This window comes from Pelmatolapia mariae, linkage group LG16_19 (genome assembly GCF_036321145.2).
Source record: "Pelmatolapia mariae isolate MD_Pm_ZW linkage group LG16_19, Pm_UMD_F_2, whole genome shotgun sequence".
Classification (NCBI taxonomy): Eukaryota; Metazoa; Chordata; class Actinopteri; order Cichliformes; family Cichlidae; genus Pelmatolapia; species Pelmatolapia mariae.
In genome coordinates this window covers 5,739,505-5,760,138 of record NC_086241.1, presented here as the reverse complement: position 1 = coordinate 5,760,138, position 20,634 = coordinate 5,739,505, and the positions used below count along the sequence as shown (strand labels likewise).

Here is a 20,634-nt window from a genome sequence, read left to right as displayed (position 1 = left end):
GGAAGGTTTTAATTTGACAGTGATGACATGTATGGGTTTAGGTGGATCTGTCCAAGAAAACATGAAACCCAAAAGCAAAAAGCAATATCTGCGTATGTCTTGAAATTATTTGGATGAGAAAGCTGTCCATGATCACAGGGGCAAAAATAATCATCAGAACTGTCAGGGGTCAAGTTTGTTTCAAGCCCTGACACGTCAGTATTAGACCGATATAAAGACATGCCAACGTCCGCTGAATTTTAAATTTGCCGTATACAGTAAGTATCTCGAGGCTATGTGGGATCGGATGATTGTGGCAAACATTCTCGGAAAGCTACCTAAACCTACCGCCTGGAGCTCACGCTCCTCGAAGATCCTAGAGAGGATGAGGCGTCGCAGCGGCACCGTCATGATGAGGACGAAGGGGAACGCCAGGGAGGCCGAAGTAGACTTCACTACCCACAGAGCCACGATGCATGCCAGCTGGGTGATGGTAAACATGTTCATGCGCCATGTCTTCACCTGAAGAAACACACCGGTATTGGTCAGAGGGTTAGAAACCAGGAAATTACAGCACAGACAGATATATATCCAGAGATGCACAAATCACATTTTTGGCTCCATCTAGTGGAAAATTCTGCATCTAATCTTATGATTTAAACATGCATGAGGGTTAGATTTTCTGTCTCTCTTATTTTAAGAAATTCACTCGGGAAAATTTTAAATTACAAAGCCATTAAGACTGGATTTTAAAACATGGGAATGGTTGTAATTTATTTACAGTCTCATAGGCTTTATTGCAAGTTATCACGATAAGCAGCTGCAAAGTTGCTCTGGCTGTGAATGGGAGACCTGTTAGCAGGGAGTGTTCCCTACATAACAAGATCTAAGTTTTTCTATGTGAGCAATTAGGTTGGAAATCGTGCTGTTAAAAAAAGAGGGAGAGAGAGAGAGAGAGAGCAAGCATCTGTACACTTGAGGACGTGCTGTTTAAGTTTATGAAATACAATCCTACTATGTAGTCCCATGGAGAGTGTGTGTTTTCACGCACTGCTGCTGTGTGTACATAAAGATCACACTACGTCCCAGTTATAACTGTTTTTTTAACATCTAGGTAATCTGCTGCACATGTAAACACAGCAACTTTAGAAAAAGAGGTTAAGTTTTTGAGTTGAAGGTGTTAAGTTGGTTTGGAGTGACGAGGATGGAAAAGATTAGCTGACCTGACAATATTGGAGCTTCGCTCCATGTAATTTTCCAGATATATCACATGTTGATGTACGAGTTATTTTTTATTACACAAACCTCTAAATGTATTCTGTGACCATGGCAGAGAGATAACCCGTCTCTATAAAGATGCAGGTTACTGTCACATTGCCTGTGCTGTTTGACCGCTTAACAAAGGTAATGAAACTCATAAAGACAGCCTGGCTGTGTGAGCCTTAATTTATTTCAGATTTCAGCAAAAATATATTGGGCAAAGGATGTTGAAGACAGAGCTTCATCCAGAGGTTCATGGATGTAGTGAAGGAGGACATGCAGAGGGTTGGTGTGAGAGAGGATGATGTGTCTTCTTATAGAAGACTCTCTCGAATATTGCAGGATCTTTACCTTTTAATATAAAGCATTTTGAGGCAATGCTATAGTCAGCTGATGCAATATAAATACTGAATGATTTACAGGAGGCAAAATTTACAAGGTTTTAGAATACAGCGCAACACGACATGAAGTAACGCTAAAGACTAAAATTAAGACATTTTTCTAGAGTCTAGTTTTTATTTTTATCTTTTCTGATTTTTTTTTTTGCTTTAATATTTTAATTAGATGTTTTAAATTACAGATGTAAATGGTTTGACACCAGTAATACAAAGAGTAGATAAAACTATGCTATAGTCTGACAGCTGCAGGTGAAATAAGAGGAATGGATGAATTAGTAACCAGATGGCCAGAAAATGAACTGTGCTTTTCCCTCAGCTGTTGAGGTTACTCTCAGATTGGGGTCCAAACTCCAGGAAAAAACCTCTTTCAAAACCAGGACTTTAAACCAGAAATCTGGTGTGCATGGTTTTCATTGGGATTTGTCATTATCCACTGTGACGTTGTATTATGTCTCTGACTCTCAGCATCTAAGCCTCTCTGTTTTTCTTTTGATTTAACTCAAACGCTGAGGACGGACGTCACTTTGGTCCCGCAGTTGCTGCTCTGCTGGCTTTGGTTTCTCAATGTTACCACTCATAACAGAGCAGAGGGCATGTAAACATTGCTATTGCGTGTGCTACCTTGGTGACGTAGATGTGGTCCGGGTGGTGCTTGGCAGGCGTGACCATAAGCGTTATGCGTTCGTACAGCTGGATGCCCGTCAGAGAGGTGACCCCCATGTACAGGAAGATCCCGAAGAGCACAGCCAGAGGGATGAGGCGGAGAATATCTGTCATCACTATGGACATACCTGATGGGCAAACAGGGATTTAAAGGGGGACTTTTAACATGATTTTACTGCATGCGTGCACAATAACTGGCAACTGTGGAGAAAATTATTCATTCAACAAGGGAACGGGAACGGCCCTTAAAAACAAACACGCTGTCGTGCCTTTTATTAGAAACACACTCCCTCTTCAGATGCCTTGGTTAAGATACTCTCAGGGCTAATCCAAACAGTCTTCTTCCTAATCCAAACAGCATTTCACTCAAACAAAAGCTCAACAATCATGATGACTCACCACGCCTGCATACCCAAACTGGATCAAACTAGACTTAAGATTGCTTCGGGAACCCTACCTTAATTGAAAAAAGACTTTCAGTCGGCAAAACGCAATGAGTCAGTGGATAAAAAACAATTCTGCAATGTCGGGCAGTGCATTTTCACTTTCACAAAATTTTCTTCTTGTTGAACGACTGTCTCGGCTCATTTTGAAGACAAACAGAATGAAAAATCATTTTAAGCTGTTGTTGGGCTGAGTCATCCTTCATGAATGTCTAGACATGCAGGAGCTACAGAGCTGCCACTCTTCCAGCTCATGTTTATTTACCTAGAAATAGCCACTGGTTCAGATTCTTGTTTTATTCCATCTTGAATATTGATCTGATGTAAATTCTGATCCTTACACTTTCCTTACATAGAATGATAAGAAGTATAATTCTGCCAGCCGATTACATTGTCTCCCCTTTTTAATTAATTTTAACTAGATTAAATATGTTAATTTCACGTTAATGTTGGCAAACTCTTAAAAAACAACAGGCTTTATATTTTTTTCTGTAATTGGACAAAATAATTGCGTTTATTTTGACTTTGGAATTAATTTTGCTATACTTACTATGGCAGCAGCCACACAGTGTATATACAATCATGTGAAAATGGACATTTTCACAGACTCTGTGCAAACCCCTGAAAGACCAAGTGCACCCCATTCAGTATCTTGTAGAGCCATCTTAACATTAAGTAACTTGAAGTAATCTTTTTCTGTCTGATTTTAGAAGACCTTTAGGGTTGATGTAGCTCATTAGGTATAGCAGGTCAACTATTTGAGGATTAATTTATGCACAGTTCTCCTTCCTTAATCTTTTCCTTTTCCTTTTGTTGATTTACTGCTATAATTTGGATCATTGTTCTGTTGCAAGACCCAATTTCAGCCAGCCTTTAGTTTCACTTTTGCCACATGTGGCACTGTGCATTATTACCAAACATTATGACTCCACTTTAGTCTCATATGTCCAAAGGACATTGTTCCAGAAGTCCTGTGGTTTGTTCAGATGCAAACTTTGCAAAGCTAAGCACACTATGTTCTTTCTTTTTACAGAGAAGAGGCTTTCTCCTAGCAACCCTTTCCAAACAAGCCATACTTGTGACTTCTGATTGTGTTGTCATGCACTTTAATATTTATCATGCTAATTGAGACCTGTAGAGTCTGAGCTTTTGGGTTTTCTAACAGTGTCTCTGTGCACTGAAAAATCTGAGATCTGACTGAATATGCTGGTCCGTCCACTCCTGGGGAAAATGTGGCATTGTAGTAACACATCCGAATGCTCCAGACCAGAAAACTGACGGACTACTGCTTTTATAGAAGTGTCCAAACTTGCTAAAGATCAGTTAGTCAAGTGCATTTGATTAGCAGCATCTGGCTACTACTTATCCTCTTAACTCCTCCGAAAGAAGTACTGGTTTAATTCGTTTTTCACAGGACTGCACAGATTCCTTAAAAAACGTTCTTTTCATTTGACTCGGCCACTGGCTTCACTTTCAGACGTTGAGGCTCCATTCTTGTGTTAAAGCACCTTAAAACTGCATTCCTTTTAATGGCCTGCAGTGGGGAGAAAATACCCCAACTCCTCAGCAATTCGGACCTTTTCCTAAGGAGTTTAATTCGTAATTGATTATTTGAAATCTTACATAACAGAGCATGATACACATTTTTTAAAAAAAGAGAAATCGCAGTCAAAGTGCTGTAGACGTTCTAAACAACCATCTGTTTAGAAAATCTGCAAATTGCAGTTTTTTTTAAAAAATACAAAGCAAAGAAATACAAATTTTAATAGATTTCTTAGAAATGTATTCTTTAAAAATATATACAATGCATGCATATCTAAAACAACAGGCTTGATGTCAGGCCTGGCTAACTACAGTTGCTAAGCTATGATCCAAAAAGGAAGGGGGTCATTTGGTACTCCACTCCCATCCTTGCCTCTCCTCTTACCAACAAGCACAGCCACAAGAAGTCCGGTGAGCCTCTGCTCTTTCACCTCCTGGATCATGGGCTTTTCTCCAGGAGCTGTGGCCTTGCTCATCACTGTGAGCGCGTTAACATGAGTGACAGAGCGCACAGTGGCTGCCGTGAGCCATGGCAAGCCAAAAAGGGGGCAGAGGGCACCCAGGATGACAATGAGCAGGAGATCCAGATGGAAGCCGGAGCCTTTAACCAGCCGACGCTCCTTCTTACTGACTATCAACCTAAGATGTTGGGGGAACAAGACGAAAACAATAAAATGTTTATTTTAGTAAACACATTTCATGCACATGTACAGAATTCTTTGCAACTGTATATAATCATGGCGTGCGAACGTACGAAGTAATTTGAGTTTCCATAAAAATAAGAATGAACACAAGCAGGGCAGGAACAACAGACGCTCCCATCATCCAAGTGGGGAAGGGCTTCTTGTCACCAAAGGGGCTGATAAACCAACCTCTCTTATCAGGAGACGTGACAGAAAAACCTGATGGCACATTGAGTTTCTAAAAGAGAGAAAAAAATCTGTTTTGAATACTGAAAAAAAATGTTTAAGAGCTTTTGAAAATGTCTGCACTTGCTGTGCAGGATTTCTGTGATTAGCAGTGACGCTACCTGTGTGTAAGTGTCAGTAATGGCGTAATCCACCAGTACTGAAACTAAGATTGAGATCGGGATGCCAAAGTCACCGATAATCCTTCTGGCCTGGGGATATCAAGAAACCAAACATTAAATTAAAAGTGAAAATACATCCCAGATCTCATAAAGAGAAACATCACTTGAGCGTAAGTCAAAGATTATGAAGAAAGAAGTCACGTAGAAGGGAACAACTTACTGTTGAGTGGAAAAATGCTGATTTGAATTGCTTTTCATATGAATGAGTATAAATTATATGACTGATCTGCTCTTTTTTCATCAAAACAAACCACTTTAGCTATCAAGACTAGCCAGCAGTAGTTTGTCTGTAAAACAGAAGCTTAAAAACGTATTTGCATCACTGAATAATTGCACATAACCGTGTCAGTGCAGAGACAAAGATATTTACGATCTGAAATCACACAGCTGAATAAAAATCCACAGCCTAGCCACCCCATCTCATCTTAAGCTACAGTTTACCTTCAAATATAAACTGTGAAGAGTTGATACATGCTCTGTCATCCAGGTACGGAAATGCCAAAAAGTTGATTGTGTTCATCTGGAACAAGTGAGTTATTCAGTCTTAGCTCACTGCAGGTTTTCCCAAAGTTATAAATGGTACAGTTGCATAACAGTCATTATGCATTCAACTGCGAATGAAGATTACATTTGTATGAGTGACAAAACATTTCTGTCCAGATGGACAGAATCAACCTTCTGACATAAACGCTGAACTTTTCCACCACTAGGAGTGCTAAAGAGCAATGTTTCATATATGGGCCTTGTTCTTTCACAGCATGTCACACATCCCAGCTGAGGTTTGGACACCTTTCCACAATATTTAGTGGTAACAGCATGCAGAAAAGCCACAGAGGATGAAGTTTAAACAATACCGTTTTTAACATATACAGTAAAATATGTATTTATTTAGAAAGTAAATGAAATTTAAATTTCAAGAAGATGTTTCACCTCTCATTCAAGAGGTGTCTTCACTTCTAAAACCAAATGGAAGAGAGTTCCAGAGAGGTATTTAAACCTTAGTGAGGCTTGCTGACCTCACCTGAGTCAAGGTGTGAAAAAAGGTGTGGGTCCTTACCATCACCAGAGGTTTCGGCTGAAACCATTGTGACACCTTCCCTCACCCTATCATGAGCATTGTACTTTAGACCCAGCTGCAGCTTCAGACAAATACTGGTTTAACTCAAGGACAAAAGCTCCCAAACACAAGATAACAACACAGTGCATGCTGTGCAGAGCAGCATTGTACTGTACACCCTCACCTAAAGGGTAAAGGTCACTCTTTCGACAATGTCAATGTTCATTTTGGACCGAGAAGAAAGTGGGCTTGACAGAAGAGTAAAAGAAGCCATCTATGTGCCCTGTGTACAACCGTAATTAAACAGATGCGGTGGGTTATGACACCAACTGTCAGCCACCTACAATGCAGTCTTGAGATCTCTTCCCAAGCGCCTCAACCCCCACTCACAACCCGTGTCAGCTGACCTTAATAAATCATATGATAGGGTGAGGGCAAGGTATCGCAGTGGTTTCACCCCTGTCTCCATGAAACATAAAGAAGTCCATTCACTTTAGACTAGATGTAATAAAAATGCCCAATAGAGTTCATTTATATTCTTATGAGAAGTATGATATGATTTGTTTGAAAGGGTTGAAGGAAGTTTATTACCTTGCCACCTAAAAACCGGCTGTTTCGAAACTTCCTGAGAAAGAATGCAACAAAGAAAGTACCCATCATGAGCACCAGAGATAGAAGAGCAGTGTTAGGCTGGTTGAATATGGGACCATCCAAATTTTGAGACCCACTGGCGTCAGTGGGATACACTGCCATCAGTGGATGTTCCTTAAAAACCTGGAAGAAAAAAAAAGAGTAAATCTATACAGTGTGACTGATTCTATTAGCGTTTGCAGGACTGATTACTGTTTAAATTCTTACCTTGATGAGCTTAGAGAAAGTTTCATAGATGAAGATGAGGGAGATGAGGAAAGCAAAAATCTCCTGTGTAAAAGGTGAGATGTAGCGGACAAGGAAGCTACCCTCTGCTGCCACAATCACCAGGACGATGAAGATGAGCCAGAAGCCGATCCACACTCGACCAGTCAGGTACTCAAAGTTGTAGACCTGACAAAACTGAGTGAGAGGACAGATTAATCACCTGACAAGAGAAAATGTACATGGGATGATATGAAGAGGGAGGCTTTGTGTTGTCATTGTCTTGTTAAAAGTCACCTTATAGAAGGCCTCTTCAAACACCAGTAAGGGTCCAGAGAAGCCAGTGATGAGAAGGGGTTGTCCAGCAAGCAGTGAGAATATAACTCCGATAGTTGCAGTGGAAACAATGAGTTCAGTCACTCCCATCATGCCCTCTGTTTTCTCTCCTGTATGCAGAAGTAGCCACACAGAGATAGACAAATTAGATGCAGTACATCAAAGAATATGGACTATATCTTTTAAGTAAGTTTTGATTACCCAGGAGGCCTCCAAAGGTAATAGTGGGTGACAGTGCGGCAAAATAGATGAAGATGACAGCAGCAATGCACTGCATGTCCAGGGCGTCTTTTAAGTCGCTCACATATTGCGGGTAACGTCTGCGGATGTCGTGGATCAAACCTCCAAACGGCATTCCTGAGCGCTTTAATGGATCCACTTCCTGTTCTCCCTCCTCCTCCTCCTCAGGACTCACCTCTGTGGGCATTCATACAGGCATCACAGCATGAACAAACTAATATCCACGGACCATCCATGAGTAAAAACAATAAACCACTGCAGTTCTTCAACTGGCCACTTGATGTTACCTCCAAAAGGGAGCCATTTCTTTTTGACCCTCATTTTAAAATGTCCAACTTTATAGTAGGAAGAAACGTCTCCTTTATAACAGCTGTACAGGGGGTAAATTATGTGCTTTATCTTCCATGCTTAAATTTTATTGCTGCTTTTTTTTTTTTTTTTTGCAAATATTAGTGCATTACTGCTGTGACTGACCAGTGGGTGCTAAAATACGTAGCGATTGATGCTAGCTGTTTATGAGGCGTCACCTCTGCTAGTTACTGATGTGGACCTTTTGACCATATTTATGCTGCCGGTTGCTTTTGGAGAAGGCCATCCAAGAAGTCTAGCTTTTGTAAGCAAAATTCTAGTATTTTATCTGGTTGTTAATTAGCTTGTATTGGTTTCTGTCTATATAGTCTATGCACATTCCTTGCTAACAAAGCTTTTTAGCATTTAGCTGATAACTTAACGATTCATTTGCTCTTCCATATCTAATAATTTCTTCCTCCAAAAAGCAAGGTAGTGAATGAATTTTATATTTTTTTCTATTTACAATAGATTCTATGAAAACACCAGAACTTACAGAAGAGAACAGACATGAGAATAGCTTAGACACATTTCTTCTGTTGATAGCCTTTGTTGATTTGAGCCCTAATACACAAGTCTCAAGTGTCCAGGTGTCTAGTTGTTCACTGAAGTTTCCCAGCCTTTTCTGAACCAGTGCTGACTGGAACAATTCAAGTACATTATTTTTTACCTTTGATTTCTGACTCTACTCCAATTAAGGAGCTGTGCTTCTTTAGCTCTCTTTCCTTTCTCTTCCGCAGCATCTGTTTCTGGAAGTCAGCCACTGTCTTCAGGAGGTCTTTTCCCTCCACGTCTGACGGTGGAATCACGATGCTGTAGTCCAGGAATTCATTGATGCCATTCAGGAGGTCTTGTCTGTCATCAGCAAAGTAGGCAACCTCATGGAAGTTCTAATCCAGAACAGAAGTGGATGGCCGCGACAGAATAAGCAAGACAATTAGAAATCTGTGTGACTTGTCCAATTTTAACCCCCACTTTCTATCACTGGAAAGATATTATAGGATTCAAAACTATTTTGGTTTAGCAGATTATCATTATTAGTAAAAAATGACACACCTTAGAGCCTTAGAATGAGATTTGGAGGCTACCTTGTCTGACATGAGAGTGGAGAAAGAACGTCCAATTTCATGATAGTCCATGTTGGACTGACTGGGACCGAGAAGGACAAAAATAAATCGAACAGGGACGGGAACCTCAAGCACCGACTCCAGAAGGGCTGCCTCGCTCAGCCTGACAAAGGCCATAGCCGGCTGCTCCAGAAATTCAACACAACCTTACAGAAAAGGACAAAATAAAGAAATAAAAAACCTGCTTACTGATTTGATGTACATCACAAGAAAAATATTGAGAGTGGCAGTTTGTGAGGCACAGCTGAATCAAGAAATTAACATTATTCTCCCAGTGGTTTATAAAAACAGAGAAGAAAAACTCTGTCCCCAAAGCTTACCAACTAAAACAATGACCGCCTCAGCGTCTTTGGGAATCTTGGCGAGAAGTTTCATAGATCTGGCTGTGGCTGGATGAGTCTCCGGCAGAGGGTGGAGAGATTTCTTGGAGGAAGAACAGTACAAAGATTACCCACATTACTGGCTAGCCAGGGTGATGTGATATAACAAAGAACTGCGCTAATAATGTGACATTATTCTTACATTTGTGGGAATGCAGGTATCAACAGTCACATCTCATTTCAAACCATTTTTTATGCCTGAAAAACATTTTTTAATAGGCTGGTTTAAATTTGCCAACATTTTAAGCTAAGGGGGAACAAGTTTTCACAGCTAATATTTCAAGATGCTTTAACCAGAAGCACTTGAACGCTGACTAAGAACTTAACTCAACACATGTGGCGCAGGGAGGCCTGCGTTCTCTGACTTCAAGAACTACCTACATGACCTCTGACCTTGTTAAGAAGCGTCTCAAAGGCCAAAGTGAGAGCCACGGGCCTCACATCAGGAATTTTGTGTAACCACGTTCAAAATCTGTGCTCACTGTGTGCTTCTTAGAACTTAATGCAAACCATAAACTAAAACAAGACAGCTCAGCGTCCCTTTAATCTCCGTCCACTTAGATAGCTGAGTCCAATTACCCTGGTGGGATCTTGTCAGAGCTACTTAATCACTCACTTTGGCTTTGGTAGAGCCAATTTAACGCGCTGTCTGCCTGCACTGTTTCAACGACGTCACATTGTTTCATCGCCGAGACCCCATATTTCTCAGATCTCTGTCAGGAGCCTCTTAAAAATCAAATGAGCTGTGTAAATGACGTTAACTGCAGAGTCACTGACAAACGTGTAACACATTAAAAAGAGAGAGAAGAGAAAACTTACAAACAGGCTAACAAAAACGTCTTGTTTGGGATCATACACGGGTCCTTTGTGTTCGTGGTGCTCATCGTGCTCTTCGGACACCAATGGCTGGTTGGTGTCGTGGACGTGGTTGTGGTTGAAGCTGCCATGAAGACTGCCGGATGAGTGGTGGCGATGAAAACGATTTTTGTGATCGCTTAGATGGCTGCAAAAAAGAAATATATATATACAAAGTATAAAAAGTGAATTTCCAGCTATGCCTGCAATATGAGTGCAGTGACACTTTCACTAAACTGCAAAAAATGTTAATGTGATTAAAGTTAACATCACAATATTAAACAGCAATGAGCATCTTAACATGGAGGCTTTTGCAAATTAGCAGAATGCACGAAAGCACAGCCAAGGCTGTGAAGGAGATTAGGGTCACATCAAGAGAGCAGATTCTAATGATGATATAAGCAACCAACACCTGTCCACTCATTTCATTTTAATCCCAAAAGTCAATCTCATGTGAGAGCCAAAAAAGGGCTAAGAGATCATCAAAGTTATCAAATTGTTATATACATTCTCATTTCGAAATGCTAGTTGCAGTTGTTATCTCATCCATAGATATGGCCAGCAACTGCCATCCTATACTGTCTGCAAGGAAAGGTCTGCACAGTGATAGAAAACTGGAGGCTGGACATTGAGATGGGGATTTCAGGTCCTATCTCCAACACTTGAACCCATGCAGACTCATACTTGTGGTGGTACAAAATAGACTACCGGTGTAACATTTCAATGCCTAAATCTAACCAGACAGTGAATGAAAACAAAAGTCAGCGAGTAAAAGTGAAAGGCCAAGAAAGTTACCTTCAAAAGGAGGTGGTCGAACTCGAGATGAAGGTTATGGGATTATGCTACCAACAACTCCCCCAACTGTGCTTACTTTTGTTGCTGCTTTAGAACGGAAACACGTTTCTGTCAACAAGGCGGCACCTCCAAAATTAAATGAAGTGTTAACTGTCTCCAGCTACGAGCCTGCTCGTAGCTGGAGACAGCCAAGAACTTGTGATACCAAATGATAAGGGTCATTCAGGGGAATAAGAACAACGGAAATAGTCTGAACCAAATTTGGTGCAAGTGAGGTCTTGTAAATGTCAACATTTTTCACCGGCTGAAGTCCATGACATTAATAAATACCTACGTGAACTTTCACAAGACCTGAAATTCCAGCGGGTGCTTCTGCAAGCACTTTTTCAAAGGTAAGAATCAGAAATATAATCTTAACTCAAAGCCTCCAGAAGGTGCAGCTGCTTTTACTATTATTTAATAACTACTGTTTTCCAGGCCAAAAATATCCATGCTCAATTGCCTAATGCTAAGGACAGCTTAATCATTTTTAAGTGGGCTGCAGAATTACCTGGATTTTAGAAATGCTCAAAACAGCTGTGCTTCTTATTCACCTAATCCATCTTTTGTTCATTTAATGTGTTGACCATCTTTACCTCATGCGGCTGCAGTGGAGCTCATAAATTTTAGAAAAGTCATCAGCAAAATCCTTCCAAATTTAAACCGCTTTGCAGGTCGAGCTAATCAGAAAGCGGTTTCAGGAAAATTTGAGTTGACACATTAACGTGATATTTGCATTACGGTATCAATAAAAGAGCCAGAGACTGACCTTTGTAGCCCTCATTTTCTCTGCTTTCTTTGCTTGTGATGTTAAGCACATTTCACCCCACTTAAAGACGAGTTTTTAAGCATGCCAAACTGGCCAAGTTTCATTACATCACTGTTCAGTCCACTGGTGACATCACCTCACTCATTAGGTCCACATGGTCCAATAAGACTGCGCTCAAATTGGAAGAGACAGTGCCCCAAGACAAAAGAACGAAGTGTGACACTGAAGTCAATTGCACACAAAACGTTTCCAAAGGATCCTTAAAGTGGTCTGAGTAAGCGATGAGCTAAATCCTAGCAGCACCTCAGTGTGATTTTATTCCACGTCATAAATCTGATCTTTTAGCCTAGCGATGACTCTAATGACGGAGTGTTCTTTTCCCTGTGGAACCAGCCAGTGACATGCTGGGAATTTATGTGAAAAGGCAGTGAAATATGGAATGAACGCATGAAGGCCCGCTGCTAAGAACATCCACTGGCCTGCTTCTTCTGAGTGCATCTGCTGTGGCACTTTGTGAGCATGTGTGCAAAATATGTAAAAAAAAAAAAACCCAAAAAAACTGTAAATGTTGCCACGGTTAAATTTATGATATTTTATTTTTCGCTATAATCCATGGGTCTAACTAAGGTCACCACACCATTATCCAGGAGAGATTCTTCTTCTTCAAATCCAGGCTGTACCATTCTGCCTTAAAAAAAAAAAGGGGGGGAACCGGCAGGACTGAGGTTCTATGCAGTCAGGAGAAAAAAGGGACATTCTGAGCTCCTTGTAAAGTATAACAATAACAGGCGTGAGGGAAAATTCAACACCAGTTGACAAAACTGTCTCACTCCAAGTTCAAAAGTTGTTCTGGAACGAGGCAGTGCTTGTCTTCCTTATCTTATTTTCTATACTACTTCCACCTAAGTACAAAAGCATCATTTTAGGAAAGCAAAAGTCACAGGAGCTCTTGAGTTAAATGTCATAAGCTGCAGAACAGTATTTAGATTTGTTTCTATTAATATTAATTGGAGGCTTTGTGAGTAAGATGGCAACATTGTATGTACTTCTGACAGGCAGGGCTCGTCTTTCCTCTGGTAATGTAGCCAACATTTACTCGACTTGTTTCCAGTCTCTAGTTATTAGGGGTGCAACGATACTCGTATCGATATTGAACCGTTCGATACAGTGCTTTCGGTTCGGTACGCATGTGTATCGAACAATACAAAATTTTTAATTTATTTTATCAACTTTTCTTCTGACGATGCTGTCTGTGTTGAGAGCTCAGTGGATCTGCGTTCGACTACTCCGCCTAGGCTGCACTGTTGAGCGCAGATCCACTGAGCGCAGCGCAAGCTAGCAAGACAGAAGCTTAGCTCGTTGCAACATGGCAAATTGAACCTCCCCCACCCTCATTCAGATCTGGCCTTTGGAACTGTTTTGGTCTTCATGTGAAGTATGACCCTGAAGGTAAGCGCATCATGGACAAAAGTAAAACAGTATGTCGGATGTGCCACGCAATGCTCAATTACATGGGTAGGAACTAGTGCTTAGCGCAATTTGCTCGTTAACGTGTTGACGCTGTCCAGCCCCACGCACGGGGCGATCCGCGGTAGCTCGTTAACGGAGATTTGCCGTGTTGTGGCATTAATGTCATTTCAGATTAACGCTGACAGCACTAGTGGGAACACAACGAATATGACTGCATACTCCGACATCATCCTAGTGCGAAGACAAGTGGAAGCAGACAAAAACAACAAGCACGCATGCTACAGACTTTACCCGTGTCATTTAGACAGCCGTTAGCACATTATTCTCCTTATGGGGACCTGATATGTTTAATATGCTGCTGAGAATATACCCCAGAAGAAGCGTATAGTATAGCTTTTACTTTGGAAAGAGCCATTTCTCTGTAATAAACTCTCTTTTCCAAAGATGAGGGATTTCTCCATGAGATATTTATGTTTTTATTACTTTGTCGTTTCAGCAACATTAAATTTAAAAACTGTACTTTTGAGTTAAAATATATATTTATAATTTTAATAAATGACAAATTAAAAAAGCATGAACATTATATTGTATCGAAAAAATATCGAACCGTGACACCAAAGTATCGAACCGAACCGAACCGTGAATTTTGTGTATCGTTGCACCCCTACTAGTTATGTAACTGTAAAATGTAATTCGCTGTGTTATAGAGCACTATTCGATAGGCCACATGTATCATCTCAGTTTAGCTGTCGTGTCAATGCCAGGGCAAATCAATGAGTGGCAATATCAGGGAGCATTGGAGTCACAGTTACATCCTTTTATTTGTTTGACTTGGGTACAGGATGTAAGTAACTATATCCTCACGTGTTTTGTGAATAGCTAGTTAAATATTACTTTTTGGAATTCGGATTATGACAACTAAAAGCACGTTCTAGTGTCCTATGATTACCACCATCTTCCCATATCTACTCATATACACTTCCGCTGGTTTAACAGCATCACACCCAATAATTTCCAACAACACCATCGATCCAGCAGTGGCTGGCTTAGACTTACTAATGCAGAAAAAAACAAAGCGCTGAAAACTCCTCGGCTCAAATAACAGCTGAGCCAGCTAGAAAGAAACAGGAAACATTTAAAATGAAAACACATAGTTTTTTAGGAAAAAAAGTAAGCCTGGATTTATAAAGTGAATTTTGGGGACACATACATTTTACACTCTCCTTTTCACTCTCAGTGCGTAGGAATCAGCAACAGTCTTAAACAAAGGCAAAGATCAAACATCCAGGAAGGACCACACAATGAAGACTCAAACGCTAAGTCTAACAGCACAGGCTTTAACACTCAGTACAGATACAGCCCAGTCTTGACATTTGCAGTTCAGTCAACCCGGGGGAAGTACAGCAGTTGATGAGCCAAGTCTTGTTAAATGTCACTTTTTGGAAATTCCCAGCTCAGTTCCCCTGAGTTGATTTTTTTTCTCTCCTCTGTGGGATAATGATTAATGAGCAGGAAGGCTTGGATCTAATTCTTCATACGACCAAACCTACAATCCAGGGTCAGAATGTAAACAAAGCTGCATCCACAGTACCCTAAATTGACAGGTTGGTTAATACATGGGTAAAGAACCAACTAAATCTCACTGATTTTAGGGCATATCTCATGAAACAGGAGTCAAGGGATAAACAGGAAGCTTTTTTTCTCAAAGATCCAAAGATAAACATGTTAAGGAAGCACATTCTCATTAAGCTACTGTAAATCCAAACGCATAAAGAACACTTAAACAACCTTTTCTTAACATAAGTGTGTTACATGTTAATATGATCTTTACTCAGGGTCAGGCACAAAGTCAAAAAGAGCTTTAACCAGACTCCTTTCGAATATCTCAAGAAAGCTAAATGGTTTGTTCAGAACTTTCTTCTTTTTTGTTTCTGTGTCCCCTGACACAATGAGAACTTTTGGAAAAACTTACACACCAAGTCACATCTTTTTTTCTGCTCTCTATCTGTGCACACACTGGCACACACGCCTACAAACATAAAGCAGCAGCAGCGCACAGGATGACACCCTGTGTTACAAAAATCGAAGGTGGTGTTAGCATTTTAATTAGTCTTTATAATTAAACTGCTGCAAACCAATCGGGGAAAACAATAACTTTTATTTCTCTCATTCACTGCTCTGCTTCCACCGCTGCCGCTCCCTCCCTCACTTCATTCACTTTCTAGCTCGCTTCGCTGCCACTGCTCACTTTCTCTGTCTCTCTTCATGCTCTCTGTATCTCTGATGGACAGTGTCTCAGGATTTCATCAGTGGCAAAGAAAAAAAGCATCGCAGATGAATTTCTGCCTTTTATTTTTCATCTCTTTTCCATGAACTTGAAACATCTTCTCCTTGAACTGTGGTTCTTCAATGTTTACCACCGCAGGAAACAATGTTATGAAATGGTGATGCATTCAATCAGGCACAGCCTAATGCTAGTGTCGGCCTGGTTACTGACCTGTGTTTGAGAAGCAGGGCCCGAAGAACGTTGGGCCTATCCTCGGCTCTGATCTGATCGGAAATGATCATCGTCTCCACGACCAGGTGGGCGATGCCGGGCAGAGAGGTCTGTTCGAGGTCCAATAGGATGGCACCTAGAGAAGAAAGGCCAACCCAAACAAGTTGCTGCTGCAACTTTATTCAGTCTTAAGAAGAAAAAACAGTTTTAAGCAACTAGCTTGAAACAAAGCAGAAAACAATTTGCGGTTTTCTGCATATCACAGTTATGTTTGTGAATTTCATTTCAGCTGCACATACGATAAACCGCATGACTGATAACCTGATGCTTGCTGGACACACGCAGGAGCTTTTTACCATGTGTGATGGTGCGGCGAAGCTCCAGCAAGCTGCGGAAGGACAGTGAGGCCACATGAGGTTTTCCCCAGCGGTCCGTCTCATCGTCCACATCCTCCTCGAACTTGATCCAGCGAGCACGCTCCTTCCATCGCATTTCATGGTCCTTCTCCACAATCAGCTCATTCAGCTCCACAAACAACTGGAGATAAAACAGGGCAGAAACATAAGCGCTAAAGCACACGCTTGACCCGTTACACGTACCTGTCTAAGATTACTTTTGGAATATGTTTGACAACTGTGTTATGAGGGTGTAACTCAGTGGGGAAAAACATGTCTATCACGTTGTTTATAATCCATGATCAAGTTCCTTGGAACGCATTTAAAGCTGTGAAAATCCCCCCAACTTCTTTTCCAAGTTCCTATCTTCAATACAGTTTGTTTACCAAAACATACACGGAGAAAGAATAAAATAATGATTGAAGACAGACAGTGCACACAGCACACTCAACCAGCTAAGAGAAAGGCTGTGTGCATCATGTACTCGCTGTCTTTGGACAGAACTAAGAAGAATAAAGTGGTCTGGAGGGACAATCTGTTACATTTTTTAAAAGAATGACTTTTTTCCTCAGAGCAACAGAATTTTTGTTTTTGACTGTCAAACTCAGAAGAAACAAATATGCACTTTGTGCTTAAGCTACAGTAAGACTACACTTGGGACCTGTAATTAAAGCTCTACTGCTCAATACTTATACTAATACTAACTAGGATTGTGTGTGAGAAAGGGGAAAAGCATACACAAAATTATCCCCCAACTCTGCAATTCCCCTGAGCATTGCTGATCTATTTTCGCCTTTTCAAGCTTTTAGTTTTGGTTTGTCTGCCTACAGCTTATATCTGCATGTTGGTTATTTCTCAATCCCCTCATCAACCTTTTTTCAAACACAGACTGTAAATGGATAAAGCCATCGTGACACAACTTATTGCTTAGCAAAGGTCATTCTAGAAGCACCAGCTTTTTCAAAAAGGAGCCAGTCTGACCGAGAAACTGAAACACAAGAGACATTTAAATGATAGCAACTTGTTAACTGAATATACCTGGATTTAATTTCTTTTTTGACTGTAATGAAGACCATTATTCACAAAAAGCACATCATGTTATAATCAGCAAGACTTGAAACCATGAACTCGTGAGAAAGGTGTTTACTTAGGTCACAGGTCACGAGATGAGGGCTGTTCTCCCATAGACTTCTATGGAAATTAGTTTCACTATGTAGCTAGAGGAGATGCCCCCTGCTGGCCATTAAAAACAATGCGGGTTAAAGGCACTTCCATATTAAATGATCATTTCAGCCACAGAAGCTACATCCATCACTTTTGGAGAGCAGCAGGGAGATGTTAGTGGCAAAAAAGGTAAAGCCATTGTACAGTGTCTCCTTTTGTAACTTGCTAGCAGCCTTTGGATCACTTATTAGTTAAGGGACAAGACATTTCCTTAAGGACATGTATTCCCTGCAGCACCTTTATTACACAGTAAAAACGTCAGTAACAATCTCAGTTGTTGGCACTGTTTATCTCTGCCACTGTGCCAACACAAAATTATTTAACACTGTTTTAAAGGGTAGAATTCGTAACAAAGCAAGCTATTCAAAGAAAGCTCACTCATGAAACAAAGAAGTTTCTTTATGATGCTATTATAATAAAATCAAAGACTCACAGTCATAGAAACAACTATCACGAGGCTGTGAGCCCCAGCACATGTGCAAAAGTACTCACATCTGACTGTGTCACTGCAACAGTATATGTCTCCAGGACCACATTTTGTCATGCTGACGCACAAAAAACAAAAACTATAACACGGTGAAAAGAACACCAGCTATGCTACTGCATGTGATTAAAAAAATAAGCAAAACAAAACATGGCTGTCACCGCGCTGCAAACCTCGTGAGTTTTCTTTTCCGCAGCCCTCTTCTTCTTCTTCAGGCTGGACAGCGGCGTAGAACTGTTGCTGGTTCGGCTCATGTGACATCGGGACGACTTCTTCACCAGGTGCCGACGCACCCCGGGGTTATCCTCAAATCTGTGACCTGGTGTTGTCGAATCAGAATGTAAGAGGTCAGAATTGCTAAGTCATGATGTCTGGATTATTAGTAAACAACCCGAATATGTACATTTAGTAAGAGGTAGGCTGAAATGCTTTTTTTTAAAGACTGTTAACACATCAAGTGTCCTTTTATTAAAAAATGTGCTCCATACTGGAACGTCCAATAACATAAGGCACAGACTACACAGTATTGTGTGGAACAGGAAATTGTTACAGAAGAGGAGGTTTTACGCACAAACATTTGTCAGTTCATAAAAACTATATTCAAATTCAATTTCCTCAACCTGCCAATCACATGTTATTGAATTTTGGATAATGAGGCAGCCTTGGCAACGACTCTCCATTCAACAGAGGGGGAAGATTGGGTGGTCCCTAAATTTGAATAAAGGGAATGGAAATCTAAAGCTAACATAGCTTTCCCACATATGTGGAAATATGTTTAGAGAGAAATGATTTCAAGTTCTGATTATCATAATGTATTTACAATTCATTACAAAACTAAAGAAACACGGGTTGGTGGATCGGGTTTGTGTATGCCACAGTAATGGTGGACTGTACTGCTGCCGATCAGCCAGAGCGGCCAGTGCATGAAAATAATTTCTTCCTGAGTAAACACTGTCTTTTTTAATTTTTCTCCCTGAGCAGCTGGAGGCCGAGTGTTTGTGTGTGCACAAACTGCTGTTAGTGTTCCATCCTGCTGCGTCATGCCTTCCTTGGGGAAACAGAGAGAATGGAAATGAAAATGAAGTTAAGCTATATTTTATTTTGTAAAGTCTTCCAGGCGAAAACCTCTGAAGGTTGGCCTTGTTTGAACTGCCTCAGCTGATCTGGATGAGCTGTTTTTTTTTTTCTCACCACAGGGCAGGGCAAAGAAAGGGCATTCCAGTGTAGGTGAAAAGGACATTCTATCCATCTTCTTGAACTTGTTGAACCCATGTCAGACTTTCTCCTTCAAACTCGCAGAGAAACCGTGACTCAGATGCCCAATGATACCTGAACCATAGTAGGTTATCCATAGTGGCTTGAGACCCACCTTAATCCTTAACCCTTCCTTAATCTGCTAAATAAAAAATACCATTACATATCAATTCAAGAAACCAGTTTGAAATGATTTAACCTTTGTGACATGAGACTTTATCCTTCAGGAAGCGGCCACCTATAGTTGTGTACACTGTGGTCATAAAGGGATGGTGTCTAAATGTTGATCAGTTGGTCCCAGGGAGTCTAAAGTGTGCCAAGAAAATATATCCTACACCACACCATTATTTACAACAAATTCTGACCGTACCATCTGAATGTCACAGTTGAAATCAGGGCTCATCAGACCAGACAATGCTTTCCAATCTTCCTTGGTCCACTATTGGTGTGCACATGTGAATTGTAGCCTCAGTATCCTGTTCTTAGATGCCATGAGTGGTACCTGGTAAGGTCTTCTGCTTCTTTAGCCCTTCTGCCTCAAGGTTTGAACTATTGTGTTCAAAGATGCTCTTCTGCACTGGTTGTAAAGAGTGGTTATATTTAGTTTCTGAGTCTAACCTTTCTCCTCTGACTCATCTGACATCAACAAGGCATTTTTATCCATAGAACTGCTGTTCATTGGATTCTGTGTCAACCCTACATCTAGATTTATGGAAAATTTTTCAGTAATCAGCAGTTTCTGAAATACTCAAACCACTGCCTGGCACTTGCAACTAAGCCTCATTCGGTACTTCACGCATCAACAGCAGTTGCCTCAAGGAGCTTTATATTGTAAGGTAAAGACCCTACAATAATAAAGAGAAAACAGAGAAAACCCCCCAAATCAGAGGACCCTCTATGAGCAAGCGACATAGAGGGTCGCTTGCTCATTTCTTCCCTTTAACAGGAAGAAACCTCCTTTTGACCTCCTGGGGAGGCTAAAAAAAAAAAAAAGGTGAGTAAGAAGAAACACTAATCATGGGAAGCCCCCAGCAGCCTAGACTTATTACTGCATGACTAAAGGGGACTCAGGGTCACGTGTCACAGCTCTAACTACATCACTTTCCTTTAAATGAAAATTTAAAGTCTAATCTT

At 40.7% G+C, this 20,634-nt stretch overlaps 1 protein-coding gene across 4 annotated transcripts in view; it reads right to left on the bottom strand.

Annotated features, from left to right (window-relative positions):
* Positions 1-20,634, bottom strand: part of slc4a3 (solute carrier family 4 member 3) — a 69,296-nt gene that overhangs the window by 9,508 nt on the left and 39,154 nt on the right. For all 4 annotated transcript variants that reach the window (XM_063497801.1, XM_063497802.1, XM_063497803.1 and 1 more), the window contains 16 exons: positions 18,420-18,565; positions 16,500-16,680; positions 16,144-16,279; positions 10,538-10,721; positions 9,659-9,761; positions 9,300-9,484; positions 8,882-9,101; positions 7,825-8,040; positions 7,585-7,733; positions 7,291-7,485; positions 7,024-7,206; positions 5,316-5,405; positions 5,040-5,206; positions 4,671-4,924; positions 2,259-2,428; positions 328-501 (listed from right to left, as the gene is read on the bottom strand). In XM_063497801.1, the coding sequence (XP_063353871.1) occupies positions 328-501; positions 2,259-2,428; positions 4,671-4,924; positions 5,040-5,206; positions 5,316-5,405; positions 7,024-7,206; positions 7,291-7,485; positions 7,585-7,733; positions 7,825-8,040; positions 8,882-9,101; positions 9,300-9,484; positions 9,659-9,761; positions 10,538-10,721; positions 16,144-16,279; positions 16,500-16,680; positions 18,420-18,565 (2,753 nt within the window). The remainder of the gene's footprint in view (positions 1-327; positions 502-2,258; positions 2,429-4,670; positions 4,925-5,039; positions 5,207-5,315; positions 5,406-7,023; positions 7,207-7,290; positions 7,486-7,584; positions 7,734-7,824; positions 8,041-8,881; positions 9,102-9,299; positions 9,485-9,658; positions 9,762-10,537; positions 10,722-16,143; positions 16,280-16,499; positions 16,681-18,419; positions 18,566-20,634) is intronic.